General features: G+C 45.6%; 1 protein-coding gene across 1 annotated transcript; it reads right to left on the bottom strand.

The window, feature by feature from the left end:
* Positions 1-719: 719 nt before the first annotated feature.
* On the bottom strand, positions 720-8,859 carry LOC125943528 (ATP-binding cassette sub-family A member 17-like). The gene is made up of 3 exons (XM_049662887.1): positions 8,683-8,859; positions 6,101-6,323; positions 720-941 (listed from the first exon to the last, which is right to left on the bottom strand). The coding sequence occupies exons 1-3, from the start codon at positions 8,808-8,810 to the stop codon at positions 720-722; spliced, it is 573 nt and encodes a 190-aa protein (XP_049518844.1). The 5' UTR covers positions 8,811-8,859.
* Positions 8,860-12,453: the final 3,594 nt, after the last annotated feature.

Here is a 12,453-nt window from a genome sequence, read left to right as displayed (position 1 = left end):
TTCGGATGCCCATCGCTGTTAGCCTGTTTCCCTGGGTGTTAGTTCGTGGTTGAGAATAGTTTAGAACAGGAAGCTTGTATGTCACCAGTGATGCTTGTCGGGCACTGCCTAACCCTGCGACCCCCATTGAACGTGTTACGAGAGACGACCAGCACAATTTCCGGCTAGTGAAGACCCCGTTACAGCTATAGCGTCACAAGGAGCTGGTGCCGAAGCTTTTTTTTTTTTAAATTAAGCTTCATCTCACACGTAACAATAACCACTTTGCTGCTGAAGAAAGACACTTTAATTATACAACTTGATTGTGCAGACACACTCCTTAATCGAGGAAGGACAACATATGCTACTTTCCCCTGTCCTTTCAGCTCCTGTTCCTCGTCCGCAGGTGTTTTCGCTTTACGCAGTTTCAAGGGCGTTGACTAAGCCATCAGCAACTTGTCCTAGAACATTTTTTTCGCTTTTAGTAGCTACTTGCTGGGGCCGCATTTTCAGAACATCCGATAAGTGAGGCACTTCCCAAACGATTACATCGATAACATGTCTCAGCGCCGAAAAAGTTGCCGAAATGCCGTCCTACGAAGATGTCGAAACGTGTGAGAAACGTCGATTATTTTTATATTTTCGTCAGTATGTGTTATGCACACCTAAACTGTTCATATTCTGGCTAAGCGTGAACTGAACAGACGTGGTCGTTTCCCGTAGTTTACTGCTGGTCGCCGCTAGATGCCCAGCGTGGTTGCAGGTAGGTTGGACGCCTTTGTCACAGCTGCAGCGGCCGCTTCGCTGGCTTCTTTGCGTGTTACACTCAGAAAAATCTGCTCCAGCGACGTGTCAGCGATATAGAAGTCCTGCAGCTTGAAGCGCTTCTTGGTCTTCGCCATGCGAGTGAACATCTCGCTCCACAGCATCTGAATCCCGGATACCCGGAACTCCAGCAAACCCTGCACATGAGTAAACGATTTACGCAAATTTAAAAATATTTCTGTATTTTACAAAAAGTTTATGTCATGCAATGAACAATCTTGATAAGAATAAACAATAAAGTTGAGAAAGTATGTAAAGTGTCTTCAAAGTTAACGCTACTTTTAATAATGCCCGATGCAAAATATGCGTGCGCGGGCCGTTTATGCTGTTTGGCGCAGACAGTTTTCGCGAACAATTTCAGTAATCAATCGCATAATTAGTAAAACCTTCTTAATTATCTCAATATTCCGATTGTGGCATATGTTTCTGTGCGAAAAGTGAAAACAGTCGTGTTTGATAACAACTTAATTTTTTATTCTTCTGGAGTAATTTTGTTCCGAGATATTCATCAAATTTGACGCTCAGTAAGCTGATTTTGCATTCAGGGGCGCGGCCGTTGGCACAACGTGAAGCCACCATTGTTACTCAATGAAGCCTGATGGCTACGCTGCAGCATAACTGAGGGAAAGGGCAGAAAGTCATTCGTTGCTTGTTTTCGCCAGCCAAGAACAAGAAGTGCAGGTGTTATCAGCTCCGCCCTGCTTGCAAATGATGTGCCACGCGCAGTAAACTTCGTATCCATGGGGGCTTGACGTTGTGTAGATATACACTCGTATACGGGAGGTGATCACAAATTTGTGCTCGGTAAGTGTCATATTAGCCCGTAGGCCGTCCGCCGTTGCAAGCAGACGGAGCCGCACGGATGGCGCTTGGATTGGCTCGTGTCCGCCAACTAAAGCTCGCCCATGGCTCAGGTACGACTTCCCCTCAGTGACAAATGCCAAACTCGAAAGCCATGCTTCTGAAGCAGATGCAAGTCGTGGAGGCAAATTCCGTTTTGTTAAACGCAGTGTGGCGCTGCTGCAGTGTTGTTTGGAGCACATTGGCTGTGCCCGAGTGCTCGTTGCAGTGAGGCGGTAGTTGAATTTCATAATAGAACTGCCAAGACAAAATGTGCTCCTTATCGTGTGCATTAACCATCACACAACCTCTGGACTCGTGTGTGCGCCGTGTGTTTCATGGGATGCGCCGGTGTCAACAGTGTCTTACAACAGCACCTGTCCGAGCTGCCTTTGTTACCGCCTGCCAGCGCTCTCTCGTGAAAAGCCTGGTACTGGGGCTTCGAATTATAGTGTATGGAAGAATTTGTTAAAGGTTGTGCTTTCGTGGTGCTGGAGTTCATCGGCAGTTCTGCAGTGCTTGCGCCGGAAAGAGCGTTGGTGCCACGGTACCTGTCAGACGAAGGAGCGTCTACTGACTATGTCATGAAAGGTAAGCAAGTTAGGCGCTTGTGAGCATTGTTGTAGCTTATGGTTGATGTAAAGAGCTTTGTGTAACTAGAGCAGAGCAGCTTTCTGAGCGTAGGTTGTCCATGTTTCTGTGCAAATTTAGTAAGCACTTCACGGAAGTTTTCGTTGACGTTACCGCGTACTTGTATTTTCCTGTGAAGTATGCTACCCTGTCTGATTGCTATGACTAAACGGGAACACAATTATGGAATCGCTGGAAATTACTGCTTGTTGGGTAGTTTCCTGGCAGAAAATTATTCCTTATATGGGCATATCCGTGAGTACACTGCATGTGTGTATACCTCGATGTGTTATGGGCTTCGCGCGTTGGCGCTGGATTGCTATGTTTGACGCTTGCGCCGATATTAGCTTGTATGAAGATTTTTTCTGCATACAGTTCAGTTTTAAGGCCCGCGTCGCGAGAACCGGTCTGTATTGTTAGTTTTCTATATTGCAGGGCAGATATAGGCCGCGAATGCAATAACGAGGTTTCTTTTTAATCGAGACATCTCAATTAGACGCTGGCTTTTATTATATACGTATCATCTTAAGAACAGTATTTGAGCTCTTGCAGTCATAGGTTATGACTTTGCGTTGCAGTAATAAAGTAGGGGCTACGATTTCGTAGCCATACTTGGCGCTCGATTCTACGCCACTCTTACCACCCGCCGTGAACGGCCGACTATTCCAGTTCATAACATGGGCGGAGCGTCGGATCAAACCACTGAGAAAGAGCGCAAAGGAATACCATCAGCTATACAGTCACAACTTAGGGTTCAAAAGACTTTTCATGTGCTCAATAATTTTTTTTTCATAATCCAATGCTCTTTTGTTTTGCTACATACTTGATTTTGGTAATGCATTTTTCCTGGTAGTCTGTTTGCTGCATTCTCACTTGGAATCACACTTGTTACAATATAGCCGTGTACGCTCCAGAGATATAATGAGGAGATTTGTAGGAGACGCAGATTAATGTAGCTGCTTGTGTGAGGCTCTTTTTGCAGTTCCGCATTACACTGGTAAATCACAAGTTTCCAGATTCCCATTGAAATAAATTATTCATTTCTTGCAGTTGAAGGCTATGCGGATTCTGGAGGCATCCAGCAGGAACTTGCAGCACTGCTGCAAGCTGTAGAGCACCACGATAAAGCACCTGATCTGCATGCTTTCACAAAGGTGCGTACAAAACTGTCCTAGATTGTGTGTTGTAGTATACGTTTGTGTAATATGCAGCCATCTTACTGTGTTTGCCATTTCATGATTGCCATCTAGTGGCAGATCACTTGCATTTTATCTATAGGTCACCTGCTGTTCGCACAGTTTAATGAACTTACCTAAACTAGCCTCCTCTGAGTTAAATATAACTCTGACTTGAGTAACTATGCATGATATACTCTGTACATGCTGTATATTAATCTAGTGAGGCTGCCTTTTTAAGATAATCGTTGAGAAGCATGCGGTCTCCAGATGTGTATCTTTTTGTCATTTTTATTGTGCAGTCTCTTGAAGCTCGCTTCTCACACTATTGCCTTTGCGCTTATATTGTTCCCTCTAATCGGTCAGACTTATGTATTGCATACCATACTTCATCTCCTAAAATTAGCATGCAAACAGCAAAATTTTATTCTTTATTAGGTAGCTGCTGAATCTCTAGTCACAGTATGCGAAGGTAATACCTCAAGCATATAACAAACTACATAACCATTTATTGTGACAAGTTCAATATGTGCCCCAAGTGCAGGTTGGGTTCAGGCTGGAAGCTGGTCTTCTTTGTACGTTACAGAAATTTGAGGTGGTAGCTCGAACCGCTAAATCATAACGATCCGCCGAGTGCAGTAGTTGCAAGCCACCACGACACTGCAGCTAAACACTGAGCGTTCAATGTTACATTGTTTTTTTTTTGCGTGCAGTAGTTGCAAGCCACGACAGTGCAGCTGAGCGCTGAGCGTTGATTGGCGTTATTTTTCTGCGTGTCTCTGCCCTTCTCCAGTTGGCATACTATAAAGCTTGTTCTTTGCTGTCACTTATCTGAAATGCAAAGAATCCTTTCTACCTTCTCTTTCTTATTACTTGTCGGCTGCCTAATTCACAAGCTTCCGGTGACATGGTAACAGTGCTGACTACTGTCCAGAATTGGTGCGTGCGTCTGTGGTTTGTGGTACCACATGCTCACCACCTCGGATGTACTGAGATGTCACGAGGAAGCTTGCTTCATGCTCAAGCTGCCCTCCACTTGGTGGAAATTTTGAAATAGTTACCTATGTAGTGTAATCATTTGTTGTGCTTTTAGCGAAATGAGGTTTCATACTGTGAATAATGCGCTCTAGAGGGTCTATAAAAATGTTTTTCTAACACCTAAAGACGGGGTTTAGGCAAAACGTGCTTTACGCTTGTGATCGCATTTAATGACAGTTAGGCATGTCTGGTTGAAGCCGTTCTAAAAACTTCTTTCCTGTAACTCTTTAACTCTGTAAATATCTTTCCTGTAACTGATTTACGGCTACTTCACAGAAGTGTACGATGCCTACATGTAACAGGTGCATATTCTGTGTGGCAGTACTGCTTCAGTCACTTTTTTGGTGGCGTTCCAATACCCACAAGGACGTCGCCCAAAGAGAGGATCCAGACCCTAGAGGTGTGGACGCCATTCTAAGTATGTGTGGCAAGGCAGTCAGTTGAAATCTTCGCTTTGATTTTGGGTTATTTGAAGTCAAATTCTTCTGGATGACTGCTTCATGCTTTCTCGTCCACATACACAATTCACAAAGCTATTCTATTTTCGCATTTTCCCTCCCTTAGGCTTGCAGCAAGGCGGATATCAAGAACACGGTGGATACCAAGAACACATTATCGTCGCTGCTAGCTTGTGGCTTCTGAGGACATGTATGAAAGGGTTAGAAAATAGATATCAGTGTTTGAAAAGATTGATGTGTTTCGCTAACAGCTACATACATTTATATCCCACTTATCTTCAAGGTTACATCACAACACTACAAAAAAATTTAAAAAATGCGGGAGAAAGTGGGTAAATGTCACAAGGATGTTTCTAGGGCAAGCAACAGAAGCTTATAAAAACGTTACAAGGATGTTTTTAGGGCAAGCAGCATAATGTAGGAAAAAAGTTACTCGGATGTTTCTAGGTCGAGGAGGTCGAGTTCGAGGAAGTTGGTAGAATGTTATTGTGTAGATTCTAAGCTGTATTAAGATTGTTAGTAAACCCTACTTTTCATGTTTGAAGGATGTTCATCGTTTAAAGAAAGTTTGTAACAAATTTTTAACTCAATACCTGTGGCCAATAGTCAACAGGATGTTGGTATGAAGTATTTAGGAAGTTTAAGAACGGTTTGAAAACGTTCAATAGACAGTTGGTAGGTTCTAGTAACATTTGTCTAAAAAATTTTATTCAGAGTTACTTGAAAGTTTTGTAAGGGCTTCGATAAAAACAAGAGTGACCATTTCGCAAATACAGACGCGAAATTTACCAATACAGCTTACCATTCTTCTGAAGTTTCCCGTTAATGCCTCTCATGTTCCTGATTAGTCCAATTAGGTCCTTGTTTATGAGAGAGATAAAACATCTTTATTCAAGAGTCCCTGCTTGGTTCGAAAGGGGAACGGATGGACCGGGAGGCTCGTCCCGTAGAGCTCCCCTTTCCGTCAAATATACTCAGTGGACTAGCAAAAAGAAAATCCTGCGACACGCATAGCATGCAGATACGTGGTACATTAAGCAGCATTTTCTGCCTTGGATGAATACGTTACGACCACTGTGCTACGGTAGCTTTATTTGCGTCTAGTTCAACTTAGGCATATACTCCTCTAGATAGGGCCTCTTGTTGAAAGCTCACCTCGTAGCTGTGCATGAGTTCTGCTCCGGGGAAGTTCTTCCTCACGTCGTGGGCCACATCTCTTTGATACATAAAGTCCTGCTTGCGGTCCGGGTAAGTTTTCACCGTGATTGTGTATCCCTTGCCGAACTTCTGCTTCAGATGCGCCAGCGAACCGAGGCACTGCAGCTTTCCCGCTCGGAGTATTGCGATGCGGTTGCACAGGAACTCCACATCCGCAAGGCTTGAGGTGGCATGTCGAGAGAATTTTCAAATACAAGAGACCAGGTATACTTGCCAAGCCGAGCAAATCTTCATGGTTGCAGCGTTAATCAAATAAAGCAGCAGAAAGGCGTTATCCTCGATTAGTTATGTATATGCCATGACATCGCGCCTGATATGCAGAGCCACGTGAATTGCTGAGGATAAATAATAGAAGCATTTTAACTCGATAGCGCTAAGGGCCCCGGGTCGCAGAAAATTAGGTGTCGGCCCCGTTATCCATATGAGAAAAATCATCCCGAACGACGCATCCCGAACGAAGCATCCCGAACCCCGCAGACCCTCTGCTTGGCGCATGGGCATTACTGAACTAATTGAACTTCTCAAAGTAAAACGCGACAGAAAATTTGTAAAGTACGACTTACACACAATCTAGAGACATGATGGCGTCGAAACGTAATTTGAATATACGAGAAAACATAAGTGTGTTACGCGGAAACACAAACGCCTTTTCGAGCTGCTGTTTGAGGTCTGTCTTAGTGGTCGTGTTTCTACTAATCAAAGAGCAGCGCGCCCAGTGCTTTCTACGAATCATAGCGCGGCGCCGCGGCAGCGGTGGGGCCGGCCGCGCGAAAAAAAAAGAAGCTTCATCCATAGCCGCTTCATCCCGTTGGCGGTTACGACGAGCGGCAGTTCGAGCTGCTCTAGCATCTGCCGCCATGGTGTACTTTCTCGGTCTTCCCCGCCCGCGACTAGGACCTGGTGCATCGTCACCCATAGCTATGTGGAATGACGATCTGAGCTCACGCAGCGACGTATACAAGGCGCGCGAACGGGCTGCCACCGTTTCCAGAACGTTCTACGCGCGCCGCTACTGACTTTTCCCTCTTCCTCTCGTGCGCCGCTGTTGCCCTTTCCCTCCACGCTCCTACTGCGCTCTGTCGCCCTTTCTCAGAACCCTCCTCCAACGCTGGTGTTTCCCTTTCCCGGCGCGCTCCGTTTTTCTGTACCTCACAACGCGACCTTGAAACAGAGATGTAAGGCTTTCGCCTTAAAATTGAGCTGCTCCTCGGTGGAGCTATCACGGCGATACCTTTCTAAATATTTTTCTCGCCACAAGCACATGCGGTAAACACCGCCATTCGCTGCCCGTTATCATTTGTTTTTTGCCTCAGTGCCTCACTGATTGCTCGTTCACTAGTATGCACTCTCGATTGTTATTGTAAAGTCCATGCCAATCGCTATCATCTCGGTTTGTGATGTCTGTCCGACACTGAAAACTACATCAGCCTATACCCTATAGATAAGATTCAGCAGTACAAAACCCTAGATAACCTCCAAGGCTGCAAATTACGTGGGATGAGACTGCATAAATGAGCCGATGTTCCCATTCCAAGCTAAACTTTGTACGAGTGTCTGCACAGTTTTGCCTAGTATAAGTTGCCTAGCAGCCTTCCTGGGCGACGTCCCATCGCGTGGGCAGTCCCGCTTCAAAGTGATTTATACTTGGTAACATAAAAATTTAGAACACGATTTGTCTATATACTGAAAGACATTCGCCCCCGGCATGGCGTCGGTAGCACATTTGAGTAGCGCCATGGTGTAGTAACTACTGAATTCTTAGAATTACGCCAACTACAAGAGGCATCGGCTTCGCTATAGAGTTTCGTCCAATTAGTGGAGGGAAACTTGGCGCTGCGATCGTTCAGCCACCGTGGGAATAGCGGGCAGTACATGGATTTGTCTCATCTTCGTGCTTGGGTTTTCAGACGTTCTTGTGGTTTCGTTTACTACGCGTTTCTTGGCCTCAATTGGCCTAAATGTCAAGGCGGTTTATACTTTTTTGATGCAGTATGTAATAAGGCTCTGAGTGCACGCATAATTGCTGCTAGTTGCAGTGGTTCCGCTTCTCCATGTGTCCGTGGCGTAATGGTTCCAAAATCGCGCTTCTGTGGTAAGGGTCCTGTGTTCGAATGCTGCTGTCTGACAATTTTCATTATGTTTATTGAATTATTTATAATGCAGTACTTTCGCAAACGTTATCACTTACCACTTTGCAAAGTGACGATGTCATTTAAAGCCAGAAGGACGAAGTTTGGGCAAAAGCATATACTACCCATCATTCCATTCCCCCCTGGACTGCGCTGCATGTAGCTCCCGTAGATACTAGCGCCCCAGTTCCCTCTAGTAATTGTATGAAACTCTATGGGCGTTCGTGGTCTGCGTACGTCACGTAGGGATATGGCAAAATTGTTCTGCGGGAAGGCCGCAAAGCAGAAGAAGGCTGACAAAATAAAAATGAGTAATCCGCTCGAATGTGAGCACAGAACTGTCCAAAAGTAACCAATTCGTCCCGTAAGCTTAAACCGTGGCCCGTATACCTGTGGGATGAAAGCACGATAGATATCTTTGCGTGCCTCTGCAGCGAGCTGATGTAGTTGACGATGCGCTTTCGCGAGAGAATCCCCATTCCGGAATAGGGTTCGTCCAGAAGTAGCATCCTCGGCATGCCGATCAGCGAAACGCACAGGGAGAGCTTGCGTCGGTTTCCTGCACTGCACATGAACGTAGCATAAACGCATACATGTGTTATCTACGCAGTTGTGACATCAGCTGTACAGTCGTCATCACTATGAAAGAGAACACCTAATTTTTTTAAATGCTCTGAGGGTGTAAACACACACGCCCTGCATAAAAGTATTCAATGATACTAGAAGTTCATCAGGAAAACTTATTGTATGTATTAAGTTCCTAGATTTGAACTCACGGATCACGAATTACTGTCAATTAAAAAAAGAAGCTTCGCTTTTACCATTGATATTGATGACGACTGTACGTACTGTGCCACTCTATAAAGACTGCCTTAATTGTGACAGCAATTATATGCACCCTCTCGGCGCATTTTTGCCATCGGTGTCGCCGTGATGTTCAGTATAAAGTGCAAGTGCGATAACACCTTCGCCGCGCTCCGCATGCTGTAGGTGCGAATGAAAGCGCGCCAGGGGAGCCGACGATCGCGGCTAAATCTCGCGTGCGCAAGGGAGGAAAGCGGGAAGGCAACGCACCGTCTTCCGCCGCGCGAAAGGCCCCGAGGGGAGAGGAGGGCGGCGTTGTACTCCGGCTGCAACTCCACATTGCGCGACGGCGCCCGAGGGGCGCCGACGATCGCGGCTCATTCTCGCGCGTGCAAGTGAGGGCAGCGAGAAGGAAACGCAGTTTTCCGTCGCGCGCAAGAATCTAGGGGAGGTTGCGTTGTGTTGTTTTTAATGGCGCATAAGCAACTAAAGCTATCATGCGCGAAACAGAAGGTAAAATTTCTTTATGAAAGTTGGGTTACCTGAGCGACAGTCCTTGTCTGGGCAAGGACCCCTGGGGTCCCCAAAAATTAAAGACCTCAGTTTTCTTCTCAGACAAGAGAAGGTGAATGAGGTGTATCATAAAATGACGTGAAGCGCAGATCCAGAGTTCATAGTTTCTCAAGGACACCTGTTTTCCTTAAGAAGCTAAAAACGCATGCCGGAGAGAGGGGCGGCGGCGTTTTACTGTGGCAGAAACTGCGCATTGCGTGGCCGCACGCGCCCTGTCTTGAAGGTTATCGGCGTCGGGGGCTGAGTCTAGGCGCGACGGCGGCTCATACCTTTGTACGTGCTGCGTTCTCACCGCTCAGTTTGTGTGGAAGTGATAGACAGCACGAAGGTCACTTCGTTCGATGCTGCTGCCGCGCTTCCTGACGCCGCTGTTTTGACGGCGAGTGCCCGGCGGTCGTCGAGTGTGATGTGTCCATGTTTGCCGGCGTGCGCTGACACCTTGCTTGTTCATTTAGATGGTAATTAAGGGAATTTTTGCAAGTTTATACGGCCGATAAAACTACTATCCTTACTCTGTATAGCTATTTAAGCACTTGCTATCGCAATAGATGGCTCGAATTTTGGGCGCAACTGCGACTTTTCTTTAGACCATACATAATTTTTATAAAAAGGCTGTAAGCGCACCGAAGGTGGCGTTATTGCGGAGGAGTTCCTAGGCGAGGTGGACATACTTTACCGCTAATATCGTGAGCTTCAGAAGACTAATTAACGAAAAGTAATTCTTACGGGAAAGTGTTTAAATGGCGAACTTGAAGGCAGTCACGTTTGAATTTTGCTCTATAACAAGTGCTTTGGCATTATGGAACTTGTAAATCGCGATGTGGTGCCACTTCGTGTCTTCCAATTTACAGGAAGCTAACATATCTTCATGTTTGAATCCTTTTATAATTTAATTTAATTATGGGGTTTTACGTGCCAAAACCACGATCTGATTATGAGGCACGCCTTAGTGGGGGACTGCGGAAATTTGGACCACCTGGGATCCTTTTATATCCGCACACCCTTGCGGATATATAAGGGTGTCCTTTTATTTCCGCACACCCTTATAAACAAGTGATTAGCGTTAATTGGTTGGTCTACATTCTGTCCTCAGTATGTTATTGATGGCTGCATGGTAACAGGTATGATGAATTCCAATATTCGTGTAAATGTTAGCGTTGGACACTTGTCAAACTGTTAGCGCATTTAGGTGCTCAACCACGTGGCGTTGACGTGTAACCCACTAAGAAAGTTCTACATTTTTTAGGTCTTAAATTATCGATTTCCTTAAGTTGCTCTAGGTTGAACGTTTCTTACCTTCACGCACAAGATCTGTGCATTGCTAGTGCACAACGGCACGACAGATCGAAGAATGACGAACGATAACAACTACTTGCAAAATGGGGCTTATTACTGCCGCAAAGGAATGCCTGTTGAGTTATTCATGACCTCATAGAAATGCAAGAGACAGAGAAGGTAGAAATACAGATAAGGAAAACAAGCTTAAAAGCACTTTGCTAGATGGCGTTATGCCGGAGTGTCGTGCGTTGCACGAAAATTCGTTTTGAAGACCGACTCCGGGACACGGGTGGAAAGATATAGGAGGCTAAAGTGTCTGCGCTGTGTACACGCTGGAAGTCGCAAAGGTTTTCTTATACGATGCACTTTACAAAATAAGGTGCAATGGCGAAATTAATTGCGTTAATGGAGCACCATGTTGCGACTTGGGAAGCACCTGTACGTGCCGACGAGCTGCTCTCCGATCTCATCCATGTTGAAGATCTCTAGGAGCGCGTCCACGTACTCTTTGGTGACTGGGATACCACGCAATCGGATATACAGCATCAGCGTCTCAATGCCCGTCAACGTATCCAGTAGCGCATTGCTTTGCGGGCAGTAGCCGAGGAATGCCTGGAACTGCGAGGGTTGACAAAGTTAACGACGGCACCACGCATCTGCTTCCCTCAGTATGTGCATCTGCATTGCATATGTTGACGAATACAAGTTGCAACAACATCGTATGCCTTACTGCTAAAGAGCCATTATCTTGCCTTTATGACTTTACCGGCCTTCGCAAAGTACGAAGAGCATTAACAACACTGTGGCATAGGGTAATGCCGGTCTGTCAACAAGTTCAATGTAAACACTGCACGCTATACGCGAGTGCGAGTTGATGCTCTATAAGGAAACACACCTGGCAACAATTTAGTGTCCATTTTTGACGTTCGCATGTAAAGTTTGTGTCATACTGAGCATGCGAATATCGAGGGGATATACTTCTGTTCTCAGGTGCGTTCTTAGAAACTGGAAAAAATTCCGTGCCTAAGACCAACGCGGTCATGCCATACATCATGCATGAAGATGAATTACCTGACCGCTGACAAAATATGGTGAACGTTGTTAAACGACTCAATAGAGAAACAAGTGCACGGATCACCTGAAAAGAAGCAAACATGTGTACGCTGGTCAAGCATTCTCCGTATCAAGAAAAAATAAAGATGCTGTTTCTGGACATGTCGTAGCCGTTTGCCTGTGGCATCTGACCTGCGCCGTGTCGTGGTGTTAAATTTTTTGTAAAACTTATTCTGTGAACAATATTTTACGACTGCGTGCGCGAAACAATCACAGACATGACCAACATCGAAGTAGTTTTTACTACCAGCTATACTGTTCGACCGGCTAGTCAGTAGTTGGAAATGCAACACACGTTACAAGCGTGGCTGTACATGTTCTTGGTGTGTATTTAGCCTTTATCTGCAGTCGCGTGGCCCCGATAATATGTTTCACGAGGCCCAAGTGAATTAC

Source organism: Dermacentor silvarum, chromosome 2, assembly GCF_013339745.2.
Source record: "Dermacentor silvarum isolate Dsil-2018 chromosome 2, BIME_Dsil_1.4, whole genome shotgun sequence".
NCBI lineage: Eukaryota > Metazoa > Arthropoda > Arachnida > Ixodida > Ixodidae > Dermacentor > Dermacentor silvarum.
Note: the sequence above shows the minus strand (reverse complement) of the source record. Positions and strands in the feature narration are given on the sequence as shown.

What these genes read in the sequence shown, in the direction of transcription:
- LOC125943528 (XM_049662887.1), bottom strand. Translation starts at nt 8,810, where the DNA reads ATGCCGAGGATGCTACTTCTGGACGAACCCTATTCCGGAATGGGGATT. An exon ending in ATCGTGCTTTCATCCCACAG is followed by an intron (nt 6,324 to 8,682) that starts GTATACGGGCCA and finishes TGCCACCTCAAG; the next exon opens with CCTTGCGGATGTGGAGTTCC. An exon ending in AACTCATGCACAGCTACGAG is followed by an intron (nt 942 to 6,100) that starts GTGAGCTTTCAA and finishes ACTCATGTGCAG; the next exon opens with GGTTTGCTGGAGTTCCGGGT.